This window comes from Panthera uncia, chromosome F2 (genome assembly GCF_023721935.1).
Source record: "Panthera uncia isolate 11264 chromosome F2, Puncia_PCG_1.0, whole genome shotgun sequence".
Lineage (NCBI taxonomy): Eukaryota > Metazoa > Chordata > Mammalia > Carnivora > Felidae > Panthera > Panthera uncia.
The window spans coordinates 68,777,868-68,801,555 of NC_064812.1; the positions used below are offsets into that span (position 1 = coordinate 68,777,868).

Genomic DNA, 23,688 nt, shown 5'->3' on the forward strand with positions numbered 1-23,688 from the left:
GCAGTCAGTAGCAGACGCGTAAGCAGAAGAACCCAAAGTAGAGAATGGGAAAGGCACTGCTTCTGGGGGGCGGTGATGCTATTTCACTGAATGGTGTGTACTGTATCTCAAGTTAGAAACTATAGCGAAAACTATTTCTAAAACAAAGTGTCCGGATACCAAGAGGGAAGATGTTGCCTCATTAAGTACAGCTACTGTTAGCATAATTGCTGCTATTTCCATTATTTAAAGGATGTTCTCCATGTGCTTATTTAAGGCATTATCTACCAGATGGGTGTGGACAGCAGGTTTAGATACAAAAATGCCAATAAAAGAGAGTCTTGATCAGACAGTGATTCAATGGTGCTACTTACAGAGAGTAGTATCTGGACAGCGCTGTGGATGACCTCTAGGTACTGGAAGTCCACAATGCAGCCTGTGACAGAGACGTACGTGTAATCGTCCATCATGCCGTGGGTGGACGGAGGCAGCACTCTTCGGACACAGCCAGGCCCGTGTTCCCGCCACCACGACCGGTGCACAGAAATGTTGAATGTCATCAGATCTGTATCCTAGGTGGGCAGGAGACGAGAGCAAAAGGAGACAGTCCTATCATATCACGTCTCTGATTTGCACTTTAGGAAGAATTCAGGATGGGGAAAATTGTTGAGAGGACTTACATTTCAGGTGCAAAATAACACAAGACAGAACCACAAATGGCTATATATACTATATGCCTAAACGACTGGATTATAATCGTTTAACATAGATACAACCTTTGGAAAATAACATTGTAAGGTTAGCACGCCTCAAAAATTGAGAGGCAAGTTCCTCTACATTTGTTCAAAACAAATTATTTTATTCATTTTGAGACTTTTTGTCTGCATTTTCTTGTTCATCATCATCGACATCACCTTTATGGGCTAACATATAAGTGCTTTTTAGCATTCTAGCCATTGTTCTAAGCACTTTTCATATGCTATATCCTTAAGGTTCATATAGATACTAGTAGTAACCCAATTTATAGTAAGCTGAATAGTAGTCCCCTCAAAAGACCTTCATGTGCCTCTCTCTGGTACCTGTGAATTTTACCTTCTTTGGATTATCTGAGTGGGCCCTAAATGCAATCTCATGTATTCTCATGAGGGGGAGGCAGAGGGAGATCAGACACAAGGCAGAAGAGGAGAAGGCAATGTGACCATGGAAAATTGGAGATGGGAGTGATGTGGCCACAAGCCCAGGAATGCTGGTAGCCACTAGAAGCTGGAAGAGACAAGGGACTATTCTCTTCAAGAGGTCCAGAGGGAGCATGGCCCCGTCAACACCTTGATTTCAGCCCAAGGAAATTGATTGCAGACTTGTAGCCTCCAGAATTGTGAGATTAAGTTTCTGTTGTTTAAGACATCAGGTTTGTAGTAACTTGTTACATAGCAGCCGTAAGAAACTAACACACGTAAGGAAAGGAAATCACAGAGAGGTAAAATACATTGCCCAATTTAATGAACAAATTAAATAAATTGCCTATTTAATGACAGACCCACAACTTGATCCTCTGCAGTCTGTAGTTTCAGCTCTGATGTGGTACTACCCCGTTGCCTGTGGTGTTCTCCCTCCCAAACCTTTACAATTCCTCATACCCTAAATTCCTCCTCAATTCCAGAAAACGCCACTGAGAGCCAGAGCAAAAGAACCAAGAAGGCAATCCTTGGCATTTACATATCAAAATAAGCTTTCAGAGCTCTTTAGCAGAGACAACAGCCCGGGTGTTTAGCCTCAAAAGATGCCCATTAGTATTTTGGTGGAATGCGAGCCTCGAACAACTGAGATCAGACTGTTTTTGCTGTAACAATGGATTGAAAAGAATAGGTAAGGAGCCAGCATCTTGATTCCCAAAAAACTGACCTCAAGTCCTGGCCTCTCCCGTTTTGCCCACTGAATCCTATCTTTCCCCATCATACTGTCTTCCTTTTGCTGGAGTGCAATCCCCAATAAAAGCCTTGCCCAGAAGTCCTGCTTGGCCTCTAGTTAATTCCTATCGCTTGGTGAGCCCAAGGGCTGTGGTTGCTAACAAAACTACTATTATAGGTATGCCTCAGATTATATCACTATTAAAACATTTTATATCTCTTTTTTTCTTTTTTGGGTTGTTGGTTTGTTACACATATCATTCAGTTACCTTCACAGTTACAGCACTTTATTGATAATAAAACATTTTACATCTTTTTTTTTTTTGGTTCTTGGTTTGCTACCTGTATCATTTGCAGTGCCCTCTGAAGGGAGAATATTATAGAAAAATAATTGCTTTAGCTAGTGAATTCAGTTTAACGCAAGGCAATTTACCTGCAGGCAAACAGCACACTGACTGCTCCCTTTCCTGACCATCAGATTTAATCTCTTACAGTTAGTCATGATCACAACCAAAAAACTATTATTTCCCGTTTTAATAGAATTCATTAGGTTCAGGATGAACTGGAGTGATCTCAAAAGTCATAGCGATTTCTGCTCTTTAAGTATTCTTCCCCAGTGGCCTTTTCTATTGCTGGACTCTAAATTCCTTCCGATATGATTTTGACTGAAATTTATATTACACAAATAAAACAAAAGTGAATTTATGAACTCGTGGTATGTATTTGCTACACTCATAAAATCCCTCTGTGTAGTTCTCACTTAATTTGCTGGTACTATAAATATTTAAAAACTGTGCTGTTTTTTGCCATGACTACATTAAAATGTGAATGAGAACATCAATAGCATCAAATTATACTTAAAGCTTAAACTTCTAACTTAAATTTGGTATAAAATTTTATTGCAAGTGTGTGTCTGATTTGAATCCCCTTCAGTAGCTAGATTTCAAACATTGCAAAAACCCTTAACACATAATAACTCAATTTTGTATATGAAGCACATCAGAGGAAATGCAGAACAAAAAAACTATAACAAAGTTTTTTATGAAAAAAAAATACAGAAGGTCATTTACTTTGTTTAAGCTGTTCATTACCACATCAAAGCCTATAGATTTGAAATACATGGGTTAAGGCTAAACCTGGATCAACAAAGCGATCCTTACAAATAATTTCAAGGAGCTCAAACGTCGTTTCTCTTTCACTTCTTGGAGTTAGAATAGTATAGTGATGATTTAAGCACAACATGCTTAAGAAAACTGGTGACTGACATCCTTGTCATTTTCTTTAGAATTTAAAAGATTTCAACAATGATATTTACATTTATGCAAGCGTGTGTGATTACCAAGGGACAGTTTGGACGACAAAGAAAGCAAGGAAGGAGAAGAAATGCATGAAACCCAAGCAGAGGGACTTGGGATGCAAAGGGCAGCCTGGAGAGAGAGAAAACACATCAAGGCTAACAGAAGAGAGAATTTCAGGGAAGATGGTAATGCCATAGACTCAAAGCCTGGTTAAAAAGAACCACTGAATTTGATGACTGGTTTGGCAGGAGGGGGATGCCTTATGAAATGCAATGCCAGGAGAGCATTGGGAGTGAAAAACTGGATTACAAGGAATAGAGGGGACTGAAAGGGAGAATTTGGTGTGTTTTTTCATGAAGTTTGGGAGTGAACGTAGTGAGAACACAGGATGGTGGCCTCAAGGGTGGGCAAGGAAAGCAAGAGTCCCTCCAAGGAAACACGTGGAGAACCGCATGCCCGCTGCATCTGCTCACACGCACAAAGTTATGACTTAGAAGAAAATTATTCCAGAATACCTGTCTCCCCCTAATATCTATTTAAGCAAATATTAAATGTTTCAAAGTACTTTCATCTCTCTAGTGTGAATTCCAAACTTGTTCCCATTTCCTTCAAATACTTGAATTAAACAAAAAAGGAATTTCCAGAATTCTTTGAAGTGTTGTTCATCAACCGTGTAGGTGAACCTGCCTGCCCACATTCCTTTCACAATAAGTGTAGCCGCAGCACTGGAATCAGCTCATGTCCCAAAAAAGCTCAATATTCACTCTTTTATAGTATATCACTATATTATCTCTTATTAATCAAGGAGATAGTCTCTGTCTTATTCTTATTCTATCTGCTTTTTTGGGCATGTGTTTAATTCAACTAACCCTCTCTACTTCTAGAAATGGATGCTCAACTGCTAATGATATTCTTTTTTTTTTTTTTCTGTTTCCTTAATTGTGACTCAGAATCATTGAATCCACTCTTACATAGTCATCTCCTTTCTTTGTCTTTTTACTCAGTCTTATCATAAGCCAGGACATTTGGAGACAAACGTGTATTTAACAAAATAGATTTTACTCAGTTTTAAAGAGTTAGCATTGGGCTTATATTTAGATAGTAGAATTCATGTTAGTTGAAACTTCTTTTGAGATACTCGTTCATCTCAGAATATGAATTAGACAAGTAAAAACAATTTGCTTACATTTCTAATTATTTTTTTTTCACCAAAGCACTAAATATTTTAGAGGGTACTATGGATCCATAGAGTAAAGGGCAAACACAGTGCTTGGTAGTGAGGTGTAAGTGTTTAGAGCATGTAATACAAAGACTAGGTACCAGTTCAAATATATTAACAATTATATGTTGTTTTCCTTAAAGATAGGTTTAAAAGATATTCAAGTTTCCATTGGGAAGAAAGAGTCTGTCATTTGCTAAGTCATAATCACTTAGTCTGTGCCATTGGTTCTGAATACAAAGAGCAGTTTGCACCTATAAATACAGAGAACAAAGTGATGGTTACGGTGGGGGGCGGGTGGGGGTTGGGCAAATGGGTAAAGGGGAGTGGTAGGTACCGGCTCCCAGTTTTGAAATGAACAAGTCACAGGAATAAAGGACACAGCATAAGGAATATAGTTGATGATATTGTGGGCACTTTGGTGGCTCAGATGATTAAGCGTCCAACTCTTGATTTTGGCTCAGGTCATGTTCTCATGAGCTCCATGTTGGGGTCGGCACTGACAGTACAGAGCCTGCTTGGAATTCTCTCTCCCTGTCTCTCTGCTCCTCCCCAATTGGCACACACATGCTGTCTCTCCCTATCTCCCTCAAAATAATGTTTTAAATAAACATCTAAAAAACCACATTGTAATAGTATTGTATGGTGAGAAGTCGTGGCTACACGTTTGAGCACAGCATAATGTATAAACTTGCTGAATCACTATGTTGTACAACTGAAACTAATGTAACATTGTGTGTCAACTATACTCAAATTAAAAAACTAAGAGAAAAAAAGCAGTGTGCAGAGTAAGTGGCCACTGGTTACTCTGACTTCCTGTTTCCCATCTCTACAACTAGGTATTGCTGGGATTTTTCATTTCTGTACCATTGGTCATAAACCAGAGGCAGAGCTAAAAGTAATGAAGCCTTTTGTCTTCATCCTGGGGATTAATTCCCTGAATTGAACCACAACAGGAAGGAATGAAGTCTCATCTATCCATCCAATGATATTTATGGAGTTTCTAATGTGAGCTATGTGTTGGGATGTAAGACTGAACATAAGAGATCTTATCCCTGTCCTCATGGAACATATACTCTAGCAGAGAAGATAGGTAATAAAGGAAACAACTAAGTAGGCAGAATAAGTACCCATTGTGAAAACTAATATAAAGGAAATAACGTGCTGGAGAGTGGCTGGGATGTGAAATGGAGTTCCTCCCTAATAGGTCGCCAGAGAAGGCTTCTCCAATAGTGGATATTTGGGCCAAGACCTGTTAGATGAGAAGGAACTAGATGTGTGAAGATCTGGGGAACGCGTGTTGCACACTGACGGAACTCCAAGTGCAAAGATCACGTGAGGGCAAAGAGGTGTCAGTATTCCTGGTACCGACTGAAGACCGGTATAGCTGGAGGGAAGCCGAGGTGAGGATAAAAGTGGTGTATGATGAGGCTGAAGACAGGCAATGAGCCACGGCAGAGTCCACTTGAGAAGTCAAATACCAGCATCATCTCCTGTGCATTCTTAAAAAGATAATTCTAAGAACTGTAAAGAGGATGGGTTTGATTGGGCAAAACTCGGAGCCAGGTAGGTGGTTATGATAGCGGGTGAGTGTCTTGGAGAAAGGTGGTAGCAGTAGAGAGAGGCAGAACAGAGAGGTGAGACATATTCTGGAGGCAGAATAGCATGTGGGGCCGAGAGGAAGAGATAAATGGAGGACAACCGTCTCTCATCGGGTGGCAGCCGCCTGTCAGCTGACGGCAATGCCCTGAGGAAGGCCGCTCCAGCAGCAGCATCATTGCGGGGCTGGAATTGGGCATATCGACCCCCCTAAAGGGGAAGGGATGGGCCGGAAACAGTATGTCCCAGTGCATCTTTGTCAGCTTGGCATTGTAAAACCATTTTCCTTATATGTAGGTTAAAAGAAAGGAGTCGTCATGTTAAATGGTGTTGGAAATACAAATTTTCGGTGTAAGAGAAGAGAGTCACTTATCTCGATGAGCACTGAGTAATGTATCGAATTGTTGAATCACTATGTTGTACACCTGAAACGAATATAACACTGTATGTTAACTATACTGGAATTAAAATGAAAAACAAAAGAAAAAACAGTTATAAGATCAAAGAAATTAAGTGAAATAGTGTGATTTGGAAAACAAAGAGTTGACTGCTCTTCCAGAAATTTCTTCCAGAAATTTAAGTAATATATTTTATTATCCACATGCTTTTACTTTCGAAATAAGAACTAAAATATTGCCCACGATTAATTAATCTCAATAATGAGGAAACCAGGGGTGCCTGGGTGGCTCAGTTGGTTAAGCTTCTGACTCTTGATTTCAGCTCAGGTCATGATCTCACGGCTTTATGGGTTCAAGCCCCGCGTCAGGCTCTGCGCTGACAGTGTGGAACCTGCTTGGGATTCTCTCTCTCTCTGCCCCTCCCCCACTTGCACTGTGTCACCAAAACAACTTTCACTATCATGCTCTGAGCTTTGGTTCTAGTCTGTTCAGTCATACAGTTCATTGTATAATTTTCATGGAAATGGCTAATATTTGTGTTCCTTTCTTTTGTTCTCATTTTTTAACTTATTCAATTGAAAACCTTAGTCCCATAATAAGGAGCACTTTAAAAAATAATTCTATTGCTGATTCTTTTATTGATATTCATATCTGGATTAGCTGACTTTTAGAATTAGTACAGTTTTAGTCTGTAAGTATATATAAATTCGTGTTTTGTCTAAATGATTAATATAAGCTCAATCCCCTCAGTCTTTGTGGGTTTGGTGCTATGTGCACAGCACCTTATACATGGCAATAAAATTGTATCGCTGCAAAAAACCACTATGATGTTAAGACTGAACTGAAAATTTCAAATTGTGCTCACGATTCGAAATGATTATATAGAATGTGTGTGTGTGTGTGTGTGTGTGTGTGTGTGATCTCTGTTCATCGAAATGGCCTAGAAGCAATGTCACTCCGGTAGCAGCAAACATCTCTGGTTCACACTCCCCAGTATAAGAACCAAGGTTTTTCCCTGGAGAAATGCTAAATTCAGTGTGGTACAAGGAAGGAACAAAGACAGTGTGAAATATATTTTGTTCTAGAAAACAAGACAGTTTAAAAAAATTGAGGAGTCATGTTGAAACCATGTGGGAACCAATATGTAGGGTCTGTTATTGGCTGAAGTTATAATAATTGGAACATCAGAAAGAATAATGTTTAAGGCTGACAAAATGCATTGAATCAATGAAAATCCGTGACTCCATAATGATCAAAAAAGAAAGGTAAAAATACTCATTGTTAATATTTAAAGCAGCTACTTAAATAAGACTTCTGTGCCTTCTGCTCAATTTTGCTATGACTGCTCTCTCTAAAAAGTGTTTCTTAATTATAAAAAATAACTGCACTTGAAAAAAATGAGTAAAGAGAAAGAAGAAAGCATTTATTTTGTCTTTTTCCAGTAGAAATTCTAAATCAAGTTAACCAAGCTAGTGAAATAAAATTCTACATTACTGATGAGTGTCAGGCAATAAAGGCAGAAGGAATAAAAGAACTTAAAAAACCACATTTTTGCCAATTTTAACAAAATTGTTTGATTCTTGTAAGGATTAGCAATTGGTTATTTAAAAAATTAAGTAAATAATTAATCCACACAGTGCCAAAGTACATAACACAGATTTATTTTTAGTGTCAAACAATACGTCTAGAATAATAGTAACAATAAATATATCACATTGAGGGTAAATGTATAGCATTAAATGTTTTAGTAGGAAAGAAGAAAGGCTAAAAATTAGTGAGCTAAGCGTCTAGTTTAAAAGTTTTAAAAGACTAACAAGTTAAAACTAAAGATGTTAGATATAGATTTCATTAACAAATATTTGCTATGTGCCTATATTATTCGGGGATCTAGATGAATCCATGAACAAAACAGACTAAAATCCCTGTTCCATTGGAGCTAACATTCTCATATGGGAAGACAGACTATAAACATAACAAAAAAGCACATTTCATGATCGAAGATGAGTGCTATTTAAAAAGAGTAAGGACATCAGAAATATATAATAGCAGAAATTACTTAAAAAATCAAAGATCCAATAGATAGCAAAACAAAGACCAAATTTGTATCTTTAAAAATCTACAATAAAATTAACTACATCCTAGTAAGAATGATCAAGCTCAATATGACTTGTCATTGTTCAGTGTGGTACAGGGGCCAGTCACATGCAGGATAATCACTAGTCTACCAGAGAATAGTGTGGCAACATTGAAAAGTTAAAAATGGGAATGCCTCTTGATTCTGCAATTTTATCCCTCTGCCTTTATCCTAGCTCACATATCCACCTGTATACACATATGAGTCTACTTAGCAATGGTGTTTGCAACAGCAAAAAGTTGAGAACAAGCTAAATGTCTATCAGGCATTAATAAATTGGTATTCATGCAATTTAAATAAATGCAGAATACAGAGTGAAAAAAGGGATCATGGAATAGTAAACAAGAAGGGTTTAATTGTGAGGGAAAAGTTATATCTTTATTTCATTGGTGATAAAATGAGTATTTGTCGACTACTTCATTATTCTTTATTAAGTATTACATACTGCTTGAAGGTAAAAATTTTTTAAAAAATATCCCTCTATTTCTCTCCATTCCAGTTGCCACTATCCTAGACTGGCCACCATGGTTTCTCTCTGGGACAATTGCAGTGACCCCTAAATGTAACTCCTGGCATCTCCTGTCTTCAAATTTATTTTCTTTATTACAGCCAGAATAATATTTTCTAAACCCGAATGTGTTGACATCGCTAGTTGCTTAAAAACACTTCAGGGGTTTCCCACTGCCCAAAGATAAAAGGTTATCCTTGGGAAAGCCTGAGGGATCTTTACTCACTTTTGCAGACTCCTTGTTGTCCTTCTCTTCACAATCCGTGCTCTAGCCATACCGATCCCTTTCCCCAAATGAACTGTTCTAACTTGTTGGTCTTCACACACCCTGTTCCCTTTTTATAGAATATTGTCTTTCACTCTTACCTTCCATCCGCTTTCCTGCCCCTACAAACAACCCTTCCCCATCCTTGTTACCTGGCCAACTGCAATTTCTTTTTAGGGTTCAGCAGAGATATCACTTTTTTTGGAAAGTCATCCCTGGCCCCTGGAAAGTCTGGGCAATATAACTCTTCTGTGTGCTTCCCAAGTGCCCAATTCTTCCACCTAATTTTATAGCTTTATCTGGGTAGAGATGACACATTCTTTTTTATAATCAGTTTTCTGACTAACCTACAAGATTATAAACCAACTATAATCAGCACTGTTTTCCCATGCCAAGCTCACAAAAATAGCTCAATATATTTTTTTAATCAAAAGAATGAACAAACCTAACTGCTAGTTTTTTGAGGCATGATTTCAGTTGAGAATTGAGAAAAACTTATAAAACAAGAAATCAACTGCACATCCCTCAAAGTCCCTCTTTATGTTGCTAGTGGGAGTGCGAATTTGTGCAGCCACTTTGGAAAGAGTTTTGTATTCCCACTGAAGCTAGATAAGTATATGTCTTAGGACCTAGTGTACCTACTCCTGAGTACGTAGCCAGGAGAAATGAATGCATACATCCACCAAAGACCTGAACAAGAATGTTCTTAGCATCTATTTGTAGCCAATGCCTGAAATGTATACCAACAGTAGAATAGATTGAAAACATGTGGTATGTTGTTAAAATGGAAGCCACACAACAACAAAAGAGAATGAACTGTTGATACCACAAGGACATGGTTGACTCTTATGGACATGATGTTGAGTGAAGGAGGTCAGACTCAATAGAGATATACCATATGATTCCATTTCTATGTCCTAAGAAAGGCAGGACTGGGCTGTGGTGATGAAGGTGGAAAGAGTGAGCACGGGTATCACTGCAGGGATGGGGGTTGTCTCTAAAGCTGGAGATCACATGGTGTTGGTAAACCACATGACTTCTAAAGCTTCACAAACTTTTTTTTACATATGAAGAAAGTTGGAGTTGCAAGGTTTTTCTTTCTTTTTTTAAATTTTTTAATGTTTTTATTTATTTTGAGAGAGAGAAAGAGAATGAGTGGGGGAGGAACAGAGAGAGAGGAAGACACAGAATCCAAAGCAGACTCCAGGCTCTGAGCTGTCAGCACAGAGCCTGATATGGGGCTCGAATCCACCAACTGTAAGATCATGACCTGAGCAGAAGTGGGATGCTTCACTGACTGAGCCACGCAGGCGCCCCATAGGGTTTTTCAAATTTATACTTCCCTGTTGCATTCATCTTGGAATTGACATGAGTCTTATCAAATGCATTTCTTAAGAAAGGTAAGTATGCAAAGGATCAGCATCTTTCTCATATGTCATGAAAATAATTGAGGCACTGTGCGTACATAGGTAGGAGGAAAAGAACCATGGCCAAAGACCTAATTTCCTTCCTTAAATCAGTTTGTTTGTGTCATTTGATACAATTGGAAGCAATCATACAAAAACTTGCAGTTTCCTAATAATGACTGAAGAAATCATTAGTTCCTTTGGAAGAAATGTACTACTCATGTAGTAAAAATGAAGCCACTTTTACTACAGGGCCATTTGGCCCTGTAGTAAATTTTTACTGTAGTAAATTTCTACTACAGTGAGAAATTAACAAAAATCTGCGATTTGCAAAAGAACTTATATTTTTCTTTTAAATGTCAAGCTCCCGGTCTCTTATTTGTGTTTAATTTTTAGTTGTCCCTTTATTAGCCGTATCTTCCTGTACACTGGTTTGTCTACTTTTGATGTGCATCAGGTCCATTGGGCAGAACCAGAGATGTCCTTGTGAAAACAGCCCTCCAAAGGCTTCAAAGGACTTAAGCCCTGAAAACATTTCACATATTAATTGTTTGTGAAGGGATAACGTACATTCACAGATATCGACATTTCTGGTATGTAATTGATGCACCTGATTACATTAAGATTTGCCTACAGATGATTTTTAGAAAATAAGTACACCTATCATTGTAATCTATGAATTTTAAACACCTGTAGTTTACTTACTTAATTACCAAGCTCACTCAACACATCTGGCTTCTCTGTCTTTGTGTTAATCAATAATTATTTGATTACAATGTTATGCCTTTTATGCTAATCAGGATTTTGAGACCATAAAATTGTGCTACCTTTGGTATGCATGCTGGCGCTAACGTGTTGTATTTATAGCATGGTGTATTCATAATTCATATATGCATATGCACGTATGCACACATTTTACTTAATTTGCACAACAGAATATTTTTTTAATCTTTTTTTTTTCTTGCTAAGTTTACCACCTGAAAAGAACACCCTTACTTATTTTTCAATTTTGGTAGGAAAAATTCCTCATTTGAGAAAAAAAAATAGATATTTGTTTTGATGTGATAGAATTCTTTTTAAAAAATAAAAAGAATAGTCATGTAGTCCTTTTAGTTGTTCCCTTTTTGAAAAGTGTCTGGATAAAAAGAACAATATTGGTGTTTCTGACCTATGAATGTGGCTGCTGGTGTGGTTGAAAACCCTCTACAAAAGAAGACTATTTTGTTAATTGCTTCCTTTGCTGAAATAATTGTGAAGGCTGGAAAGAGGTCTGATTAATTGCAAACTTGGATGTGGTAAAAACCTCTCTGGCAGGTTCTTATCTACCACCATCAATCTCAAGTTGCACAGCAACCTTCTTAGATGGCTTGTAAGAGGCAGCCTCTTGGGATATGGAAGTTTCAGAGACAGTGACTTAAATACAACTCTGGGTGGATATTCACTGTAGCAGAGGGATGTGTGTTAACCTATTCTTATTGCTTGACTCCTCATTAGGGTCTTGAAGGTTCCATACAAATCTTGGTGTGTATATGTGATTGGGGGAGTTATTCACTGTGCTGTGGGGAGGAGCTGAACTGGGAATAAAAGCCCAACTCTGCCCATTTGTAGCTATTTTTTCATTTTGAAATATTGTTTCCCTGCACGTCTCCCTAGATCCTTTGATATAAATAGGTGTCATCATACCAAGTTTGGAGACACCTCATGTCAACAACACTTCTATGCACTTCATCCAAATAGGATTAAGTTATCACCAGCCAGATATTCCACAAGTGTATAAAGTGCAGTGGCCACAAAGGAGTCACCTAAATAATGGACTTGGTTTTGTTTTTGGGGCGCCTGGGTGGCTCAGTCGGTTAAGCGGCCGACTTTGGCTCAGGTCATGATCTCGCGGTCCGTGAGTTCAAGCCCCGTGTCGGGCTCTGTGCTGACCGCTCAGAGCCTGGAGCCTGTTTCAGATTCTGTGTCTCCCTCTCTCTGACCCTCCCCCGTTCATGCTCTGTCTCTCTCTGTCTCAAAAATAAATAAACGTTAAAAAAATTGTTTTGTTTTACTACTGTTTGATTCTTTTGGGAATAATGCTATTTAAGGTCATTTCCTTTTTTTTTTTTTTTAATACCAGGGTGGAGTCATGGCCGTAGCTGTCTTAGGGTTCTAAGGAGCTCAGGGTGCTTCTCAAACATGAATTAGTTCATATTAGAAAGTGAATTCTTATTAGCAGTGATTAATCTCAATAATTTTAATTTCCCCAAATGAAGTAAAGATCACTTTTAGCTCTCTTTAGTTAGAGTTCAATTGGAAGTTTTCCAAAGAATATTTATTTATTTATTTATTTACATTTTTTAACATTTATTCATTTTTGAGAGACAGAGAGACAGAGCGTGGGTGGGGGAGGGGCAGAGAGAGAGGGAGACACGGAATCTGAAGAAAGCTCCAGGCTCTGAGCTCTCAGCACAGAGCCGCATGCAAGGTTCAAACTCATGGACTGCGAGATCATGACCTGAGCTGAAGTCAGATGCTTAACCGACTGAGCCATCCAGGCGCCCCACTGAAGAATATTTAAATCCTTTTCAATTTGCTGATCATAAGGAGAAATATAAATTTCTGTTTTTCTTTATAGATAGCAGCTACTCTTAAACCAAAGCATCCAACTTGTCCAAAAGCATACTTAGCTACATTTTTTGAAAGTACCTAAATGAATATACATACTATTATCCAACCTCTTCCCCTTCACAGTTCCACCTGCACCCAACAATCCTCCTCCCGTGAGCTGGGATTATTTCTAGGGATTCTGGGTAGTTACTGTGGCTACATCTTTTGCAATGACTGAAACAGCAACAGTATGAGGCCATAAGTGTCTGTCTATGCTTGTCCTACTTCCCCTCTGTCTAAACACAAAGAGCTGTCAAATAGTGTAGGTTTCCTCCTACGAATACAGTAATTCCACTATACATATGGATCATTATAAATTTAAAAATCTTATTAGGTCACAAGATTTTCCCCAAGAACGAATGCATACATTTTTCCTTGCTCAGCTCTGTAACAGAAAGACTGTTTATAATCATCGTTCTCCATCCATTATACAGCCAAAAATATCATATTTTCTTAATTAGCACTTTATAATCTAAAAATATCTAGTCTATATTAATTATATTATCTTGCACACCAAAGTTATTTAGAACTATTTCAATTCAGAGCCATTTACGCAGCCATTATGTGACTCACACAGCCTGATGCATTTTCCCTATAAGAACGATGCTTTGAGTATCTTGTCAACCAATCATAAGTCCTGATGGCATCTTATTTGTTATTGGAGGATAAGTATTGTGCATCAGGAGCTCTGTGCACACTGAAAGGCCAAGGTTTGGAGAAGTGGAGGCTGGTTCAATCAGCAATCAGAATATGCCCACACCATCCCTGAGGCGGGGAAAAAAAAATCATCCACTAAGGGTCCAACTCTTTTTCTCAAAGTCTGGGAATGAGATATATGGTTTTTGAGGAAGTCTAGCACTTTAAAAGTTAGTTTTTGGAGACTTTCCAGAAACAGATCAAACAGGAGAAGATTCTTTTTTACTGTCACAGCTGTCATTCTTTTAAAAGTCTGTTTCCTTAGTGAAGGGCACTGTTTCTAAGAGGCACGTTTGGTGGGGGAAGGAGAGCCCGTAGCATTCAAAGGCAGCAGTTGCACCAAGGACCAAGTAAGTGAGGCTGAAAAGGCACAGTTCGCCTGGCATTCTAATCATAGTCTCGCCAGTAAGAAAAAGGAAAAGAAAAAATCTCAATATGGGCAACAAGCTATTGACTGACTTTAGTTTTAAACTTTTAACCAGAGGAGAACTGAAATAGAAAGGGCACTTGCATTCCCCCTATATTCTTAACAGGTTTCATTCTCATTTATATGTTTAACATTCTCTAATTTCAGGCCATGTGCCGAGTAGCCTGTAATACTTTAGGCAAGTTACATAAAATTTCGATTTCAACTTAAAAGTCCAAGTAGTTCCCTTATACTTTCTTTCTTTTTTTTTAAGTTTACTTATTTATTTTGAGAGAGAGACAGAAAGAGAGAGAGAGAGACAGAGAGAAAGAGAGAAAGAGATAGAGACAGAGAGAGACAGAGAGCATGCATAAGAGGGAGAAGGGCAGAGAGAAGGAGAAACAGAATCCCAAGCAGGCTCTGCACCATCACTGTCAGTGCAGAGCCCGATGTGGGGCTCGAACCCATGAACTATGGGATCATGACCTGAACCAAAATCAAGAATAGATGCTTAATCAATTGAGCCACCCAGGTGCCCTCCCTTATATTTTAAAATTGAAGCAATCTTCAGTAGAGAATTATGCTATATGGTACATCAGCCTCTATTTGGGGAATGTTACACATTTACATTTCCAGCTTCTAGATGTGACTCTGATCAAGTATATATTACCCCAGAGCCAACCTGCCCATGAAGAAAGTTCTGAGAGGGCAGGAATCTTCCCAAGTATCTATTCTCCACGATCTCACATTATATGAGAGACCAGTAAGTGCTACTATCTGGTCCTCAGGAAAGATCCACGAAGAAGGGAAGGCCAGATGCATAATACATACCAGATGCATTGTAGGGAAGGATGGACCAATATCACATAACTCAGAGGAAGTGAAGTTACATAAAAGGTTGCTGGAAAGATAGCAGCCGTGCTGGGCATGGTAACATGGGGAACACCCACCTCCCTCCTCTTCTCCACTTTGTCCAGAATTTAAATAGCAGCTTCTCCTTGAATCATTCGACAGATGGGGCTGATTTGCAGTAGGAAGCCCGGTAACTTGATGGCTTGGATGATGTTGCCTTTGGGGAGGAGCTAGAAAGAAGGGCTAGAATGAAAAGGGGAGAGGAAAGAAATGCTGCCATTGTCAGAAAAAGATCAACTTAGGAGGAAAAGGGAATTTTATGGGGACCTTCAGTAGACCGGGAATCAACAGGTCAGAGCCATGCGTTATATAAAATGAACAAAAGACAGAATTTGAATTACAAGATAATAAATAATTCCATCGAGAATTTTTGTAGCTATTTGATGATTCATAGTATTCTTTGATTATTTATTTTACTCATGACCATTAATGCTACTCTCAAATTCAGGTAGCTTATATTAGAATCCACTACACAATGCACATTTATTTATGAACATTTAGAAATAAACATGTTCCTATCACTTGATGTGAATGTATAAATGTGTTAGGGCCATCAGCTCATCATTGTTATTGAAAACATTCTGGACCATTTATATAAAGATTCTCAGTATCGAATAAAGAAGGTTCTATTTTGGGGATATATAAATTTCAGCTTCTTAGTTTGATAAATACTTAATTTAGTCATAACTACACATAACATGAGGCTTCGGTTTAGTGTTCATGTGTGAATTGTAATAAGTTTTTGCTAGGTCAATTGTTGCATCCCATAAACACATACGCAAGGGATTAAAGAGACTGTCAACAACCACAGTATCAGTGCTGGTGATGGTCAAAATTTACTTGTCAGGCAAAGCATAAGACAAATGGATTATTTGTGAACATTTTGCTAAGATTGAGAACAAAGCCAGATGCCCAGAGTAAATAAACAGACAGACAAACAAGATCTCAGCTGACTGTAGGACAATGATTCACAACACTAGCTCATCCCAGAACTCTTCAAAGCTTCTTGCTGTGGACTAGTCTCAAAGGCTCATTCCCAAGAAAATTTAACCAGGCTCCTAAGCAACACAGAGTTGCTTGTGAACAGAATTAGAATACTTTCTTTTAGATTAGTTGCTTCTAATAGTTCCTAGATTTTTAATGGAGTGATGGCATGATGGCAGATTTCCCTGCCTTTCTTTCTCACCCATACCCCCAGCTCTACATCCTACCACGCACACCTCTTATCTCACAAGTATGAAAGACAGGGAGGAGACTCCAAGGAGCTCAAGTTAGATGGGAAAGAAGAAAGAAAAAGATATTCCAAACAAGCCTCTGTAATCTAAGTTTCCATATCACACACAGGTTAAACATAGCATTGCATCCTATGCCTAACATTTACCTGAAAAGCAATCATAATGTTGTGGTCTTTCTGGACTTCTGAGATGGGAATGGCAGCAACAGTGCCTACCCAATGACATTTGTCTATTGTTTTTGTCCAGCCTTGGACATAGCCAGTCCATAGCCAACAGTACACCTACTCTTTTCTGCTAATGTAAGTCTGGCTCTGTAATGATGGTACCCCATGAACTCAGCATTCTAACTATACCAAGAAGCAGAACCCTCGTCAATGGAAAAACTACCACCATTGTCTCCATCTGCTCTTTGGCCCTTTTCACACTGCAGTATAATTTATCTTTTTAGGATTGTCCTGCCCATTGACTTTATGTTTCTCAAGAGCGAGCATTGATTCATTTTTATATACACAGTATCTAAAACAGAGCTAAACATGTAGTAGATATGTAATAAATATTCATTGATGAATTATTGGTTCTTAAGTAAGATCAATAACATGCATCCTTTAGAATCAAAGGGTCAATTTCTTACCTACTAAAGAGTTAACATAAAATATAAACTATAAAAGCCTTAGAGAAAACAAACATAAATATTTATCTTAGGGTGAGGAAGGACAGACAAAACTAGCAAGAAAGAAAATGACGAAGAATAGATATGAAAAATTTGCTTTCAAGGATAGCTAATGAGAAGAATTGACACTGGAATTGAGAGTTGGCGTCTTCCCCCTGTGTTATACTATGCCACTTTGAAAAGTGTTTTTTGCCACAATTGAGTCTTTTCAACCACATGCTAAAAGGAACAATATTCCTGTAAACAACACTACGTTTACACAGATAAATTGGTTTAATGCATTAAGGAAAAATGCTACATGAATTAAACAAGATGCATTAAAATGTCTTCCAAAAACTTACCGACAAATAATTGGTTTGACTGTATTTTTCAGAGTTTAGTCATTAACCTGGTGTCCCTTAGGTGTGATCCTAGGATTAGAGTACTAGGGAATTACTAGTTGTAAAATATGTACAGCTTTACAGCTCCACAAGGATGTAACAAGAAATGATCCTTCTTTTTTTTTTTTTAAATATAATTTACTGTTAAGTTAGTTAACATACAGTGTATATAGTGTACTCTTGGCTTTCGTAGTAGATTCCCGTGATTCATCACTTACATACAACACTCAGTGCTCATCTCAACACGTGCCCTCCTTAATGCCCATCATCCATTTTCCTTGCCCCCCCCCCAACTCCCTACCCCGTCAACCCTCAGTTTGTTCTCTGTATTTAAGAGTCTCTTATGGGGGCGCCTGGGTGGCTCAGTTGGTTAAGCGTCCGACTTCGACTCAGGTCATCTCATGGTTTATGGGTTTGTGAGTTCGAGCCCCATGTTGGGCTCTGTGCTGACAGCTCAGAGCCTGGAGCTTTCTTTGTATTCTGTGTCTCCTCCTCTCTCTGCTCCTCCCATGCTCATGCTCTGTCTCCTTCTGTCTCTCAATAATAAATAAACGTTAAAAAATTTTTTAAATAAAATAAAAAAAGAGTCTCTTATGGTTTGCCTCCCTCTCTGCTTGTAACTATTTTTTTTTTCCTTCCTTCTATTTACCACAGCCTTTTTGGCTGAGATTCTTTTACAAGTTGTATGCCATACTAACCAAGAAAATTCACAATTACATGTTTAAGGATCCTAAGTGATAATTGAGAAAAAGTCATGTTCTGGAAAAGTTACAAACTTCAGTGTTATACCTTTAATTTTTGCCAACAGATTCACCATCACAAAGATTTCGGAGGGTAAATTATTGTTTGTCTAGTAAAATTAAAAGATTTGAAATTCTACTTAAAAAGCCTATTTTCTGTATTCATATAGAAACATATATTTATAAGTAACAAAATTATATGCTTAATAAGAATCTTAATCATGTATATAGATACTGGACACTTTAAAAATTAACTTGAATTAACTAAATTAATTAATTTAGAATTCCAAATTAGCACTTGATGGAAATAGCGAGATGATTATCATTATTTGGTATCATAAAGATACAAATTTAATTATAATAAAGCATATACAGTAAAACACACAGCTTTGTTTTTTTTTTTAAATCTTATTAGACAATATTACTAGGCAAATATCACTAATTGAGGAAGCAAAGAGTAAATATAGGCATGTAAAAAAAATCACTTTTCAAATTTGAGAGGTTAATGTGTTATATTGGGAAATTCTTTTTTTAAATGTTTATTTATTTATTTTGAGAGAGAGAGAGATAGCATGCAAGCAGGAGTGGGGCCAAGAGAGAGGAAGAGAGAATCCCAAGCAGGTTCCACACTATCAGTGCAGAGTCTGACATGGGGCTTCAACTCATGACTGTGAGATCATGACCTGGACTGAAATCAGGAGTCGGACACTTAAAAGACTGAGTTACCCAGGCCCCCCTATATAGGGAACATTCTTTTTTTTTTCAGTTGGTTGTCTGCTTTTTATTCTGTTTATGTTGTTATGGCATGATGGCATCATAAAATCTTTATGTAGTCAATTCTATTAATTATTTATAATTATATATATATATATATATAGCTAATTTATATATAAGGTAGAAACTATAAAAGCAATTTCATGTAACAATAAGTACTCAAGAAAAGATGTATCAGTAGGGCAACTGCTATATGAACTTCAAACACTTTGGGTCCTGGGTCTCTTCTTAATTAATATAGTACAACAATTCTGCAAAAACATAGGCAGGCATATATTACAAAACCACAAATAATAAACATGGGTCCAGGAGAAAGGAATGCACACTTCCCATTGAAAGATTTGAAAAACATGCTTTTTAAATGCTCTAAAGTTTCTTCAGAGAAGCTCATAGAATTATATTAACTTACTCATGGTTTCCTTTAAAAAAATATTCTAATTCTCATACAATTTTCAGAACATTTGGCCAATATACAGATCAGATAACCAGCTGTGAAAGAGAGAGAGAGAGAGAGAGAGAGAGAGAACTGAAAAGATGCTGAGTCCCTGTGCCCATCCCCTCCACCCTACTCAGAGTCAATCAAGCCACACTGCCTTCCTGGAGCCTGTCCCAATCCCAGTACTCTACGCAGTTACTTGTTTGTTTCTTTTTTTTCTTTTCATATGAAATTTATTGTCAAGTTGGTTTCCATACAACACCCAGTGCTCATCCCAACAGGTGCCCTCCTCAATACCCATCACCCACCCGCCCCTCCCTCCCACCAATATTCTAATGCTTCTGGGAAAATTAGTCAGTAGAGCATGTTAAAAATGTAATAAAATACAGTACCTAGAAAATGAACATTCTTTCTATAGATAAGTGTGACTATTTGGCAATGGTCACAGGATGACTGATTTGTGGTCTCTTCACATTTCATATTCTGGGTGTGGAGCTATTTTTAGCTGATGTCAAACCTCCATTTGTAGTAAACTTCAGTGCTACATCCTGATCAAATGTTCCTTTGCTGCAGCAATCATTAAGGTAGAATTGAAGCTACGATAATTTAAATGTGGATATAGTCTCCTGACTAATTTTGGGTATCAGATACAGTTTCAGCAGCAGGTTAATTTCTACGTAAGGTTTGGTCTGACTTCTTAAAAGATGATTACTAATAGCTACTATTCTCTAAGTTTTTTTTTTTTTCCTCAGACAACTCCAGTTTTCAGGCCAAAGACAAGCAGCTCCCTGTGTGTCCGTTAGTGTTCTGATGCCAGCTCTTTAGAACGATATTAATCTCTATGTCACAGACTCATGTATTTTTTAATCTGCTTCAAGAACAAAAAGGATATAATGGCCCATTAGGAAACATTAAATCCTGATCATTTTGTTAATGTTCTAGCTAATATGTGTTCTATAAAGTTGCTCACTTTTATAACTAAGATTCTAGTGTCATGGGTTAATGAGCCACATAGCTTCTACTGTTGTACATCAGCCATTAATCCATTATCAGAAAAGGACTAAGCTATCGCCCTAGCAGATGGATCGGAAGTCCTGGAGGGGTAAATTAACCCTCATCCTTTACTGCTGGGTCTTACAACTTTACAGAGCATTTTCACATCCCATCACATTTGCTTCTTAAAACCATTCTCTGAAGTCAGGACGGTAGTGTGTTATTATTCTCATTTGTTTGAAGGGCCTGCCAGGGAAGCACAGCCTCTTGTGCATCTCTGACCGAAAAAGGACTGTGGGAAAGGTCTTTCACTGGGAAGGTCATTGGCTGACTACAGCTTCCGGAGGATCGTGGTGAGGGAGGAAGAGGACGTACAAAGTCAGTCAAAACAACCCTCTGTGACTTAGTCTTTGGATTAGGAGTTTGTGCTCCAACCAACCGGCAGTTGCATGACAGAGGAGGGAGGCACGCTTGGGTGACGACGTCTTCCATTGTGCCTTATGTCAAGTTGTCCGGTGGGCCAACACTAACACTCCATCTCATATTCATAGGAGATGAGGAAGGTTGCTGAGGTCTGTTCCTTCGTGCCCGCCTTTCCTGGCCCTGTGCCTCAGGGGAGGGCACTCTACCCTCTGCTCTGGGGTGCCCTGGCCGTTGGGCTAAGGGTGAACCTGTTTCCTATCTGGTGACTCTTTCAGGAAAAGGCTTGAAACCCAGCTCCCACTGGCAGAGGTGGGAGGAAATCAGTTACAAGGACTAAAAATTTTCTTCATATCTAAGAGAGTACCATTGTTTTTTTGTTTGTTTGTTTTGTTTTTCTGGACACCGTCCTAGCAGCATAACAAGAAAACAGCAACACATAACAAGAAAATAGCTGACACATATGGAGCACTTATAATGTACCAGCCACAGGTCTTTGCACTTTGTGTATTTTAACTACATTAATTGTTGCAACAGCCTCTGGAGTAGTTGATATCATGCCGCTGCCCTTGCAGACGAAGAAACGGGTGCTGGATTTTGAGGTCTGACTGGACTGCTTCCAGTCCTCAATCAACGTGGCAACGTTGTCATTTGGTTACATTTGAATATACTTGGGTTTATTTTCAGATCATTTATATAACTTGTTTTAATTGATAGCCTTTAAGGAGCGGACCTGATTTTGGAAGGTGGACTGACGTGGCAAAACAGAGACACGGTAATAACCTGAGTCCTTGACATGACTGAGTCAACGAACCTTACAACCTGCTCTGCTTCTGGGCTTTGGCATGCAAGATGCTAAATGCCCTGCACATCTATAGCCCTTGAGTTAGAGTCTGTGTTACTTCCAGCCTAAACTTTCCTGAGGGATCCAAGAGTCATATTGAGCACCAATTATGGATGCGGCTACTTGTGTTTGAGTTTGGGCCTCGCGATTTTGGGTGGGTTTTTGTTGTTTTCCTCTGAGGGAAAGCATCCTTTCCCTTTTTCATTTGTAAAAAGGGAATGAGAGTGGCACCTACTTCATACGCATGATGAGGATCAGATGGTTTCATATACATATAGCACTTAAAACAGTGCCCCAAATGGAGTTTATATTCACTAATATTTAGTGATTTTATTTTTTTATTTTTATTTTTTTAATATTTATTAATTTTTGAGAGACAGAGTGAGACAAAGTGAGACTGGGGGAGGGGCAGAGAGAGAGGGAGACACAGGATTGGAAACAGGCTCCAGGCTCTGAGCTGTCAGCACAGAGCCTGACGCGGGGCTCGAACCCACAGACTGTGAGATCATGACCTGAGCCGAAGTCGGACGCTCAACCGACTGGGCCACCCAGGCGCCCCATGATTTTAAATATTATTTTATTATTATTACTTTTTTTTCTTATTTTAGAGAAAGAGAGCATGAGCTGGGGACAGGGAAGAAGGAGAGGGGGAGAAAGAGTATCTTAAACAGGCTCCATGCTTAGCATGAAGCCTGACTCAGGACTCTATCCCATGACCCTGGGATCATGACCAGAGCTGAAATCAAGAGTGGGTCACTCAACCAACTAACCAGGGCGCTCAAGCAGGCGCCCTACTCTATTACATTTTATTATTAACCTTTGACGTTTTTCTAATGTGTGAAATGTGAATAACAATAAAATTATAGGGTTGTTATGAGATACAATGAAGCAACCCACATAAAGTGTTTAGCAGAATATCTGACATATAGAAAATGTTCAACAGATTTTCAGTATTTTTCTTTCCAATTAATTTTTTACTTTAACAAAAATAGTGTACATGTGGTGTAAAAGATAAAACAAATGTTATAAAGTCTTATAATTAAAAAAGTAGTCCTTTCTATTTTATGAGTCAAAGCTATCATAACATTATTTTTCTTAAAAAATTATATACATTAAAAAATAACACTGTCACGTTTTGTGTAAAGATTTACTCCTTCAATAAAACAGTCTGAATATACATACTTCATACTTTTTATTTTATAAATGAAAACCAATTACAGTCTGTGCAAGCTGTTACATAAGAAATGCCATGCTATTGTATAAGCAATTGGTCTCTTTCTAAAATGAAAAATGGAGACATGTCTGGAAAATTATATTGCTTGCTGATCCATAAACTCATATAGATCAAACATCCAAGTACAAAAATTAAATATCTAATACTATACCCCTAAGGAAATATTATACTATCTGGATGAACTGAAACCCTGATCTATCAAAATCTAGTGGTTTAGGTATAATTCTGGTTTCAAGACATATTAGTAATAGCTTCTTGATTCTAAAAAGATTCCAAATACATTACAATTAGCTTTCTAGCCCTCTCAGAAACTGATGAAGCTTTATACAAAGGCAATAAACTAAAACTCCATTTGCATTATTAAATTTAGTAACAGAATGAGGGATTCTATATATCAAAGTCATATTTAGTGACACATATAAATCATAGAACTGTTCACTTCAATCTGTTCTTGATTTGGGAGCTAACAAATCTTAACCTATAAAATTCATTTGGGGGACATTCCTAGTAATTGAGTGATGCCCAATTTATAATAGACGTTCTGTGTAACAAAATGCAAACATTAATCTCCGTGATTATTAGTGAC

The 23,688-nt window shown here is 38.0% G+C and overlaps 1 protein-coding gene across 1 annotated transcript in view; it reads right to left on the bottom strand.

Annotated features, from left to right (window-relative positions):
* Window positions 1-23,688, bottom strand: part of NKAIN3 (sodium/potassium transporting ATPase interacting 3) — a 286,290-nt gene that overhangs the window by 144,390 nt on the left and 118,212 nt on the right. The window contains exon 4 of the mRNA XM_049632693.1: window positions 354-551. Within this exon, the coding sequence (XP_049488650.1) occupies window positions 354-551 (198 nt within the window). The remainder of the gene's footprint in view (window positions 1-353; window positions 552-23,688) is intronic.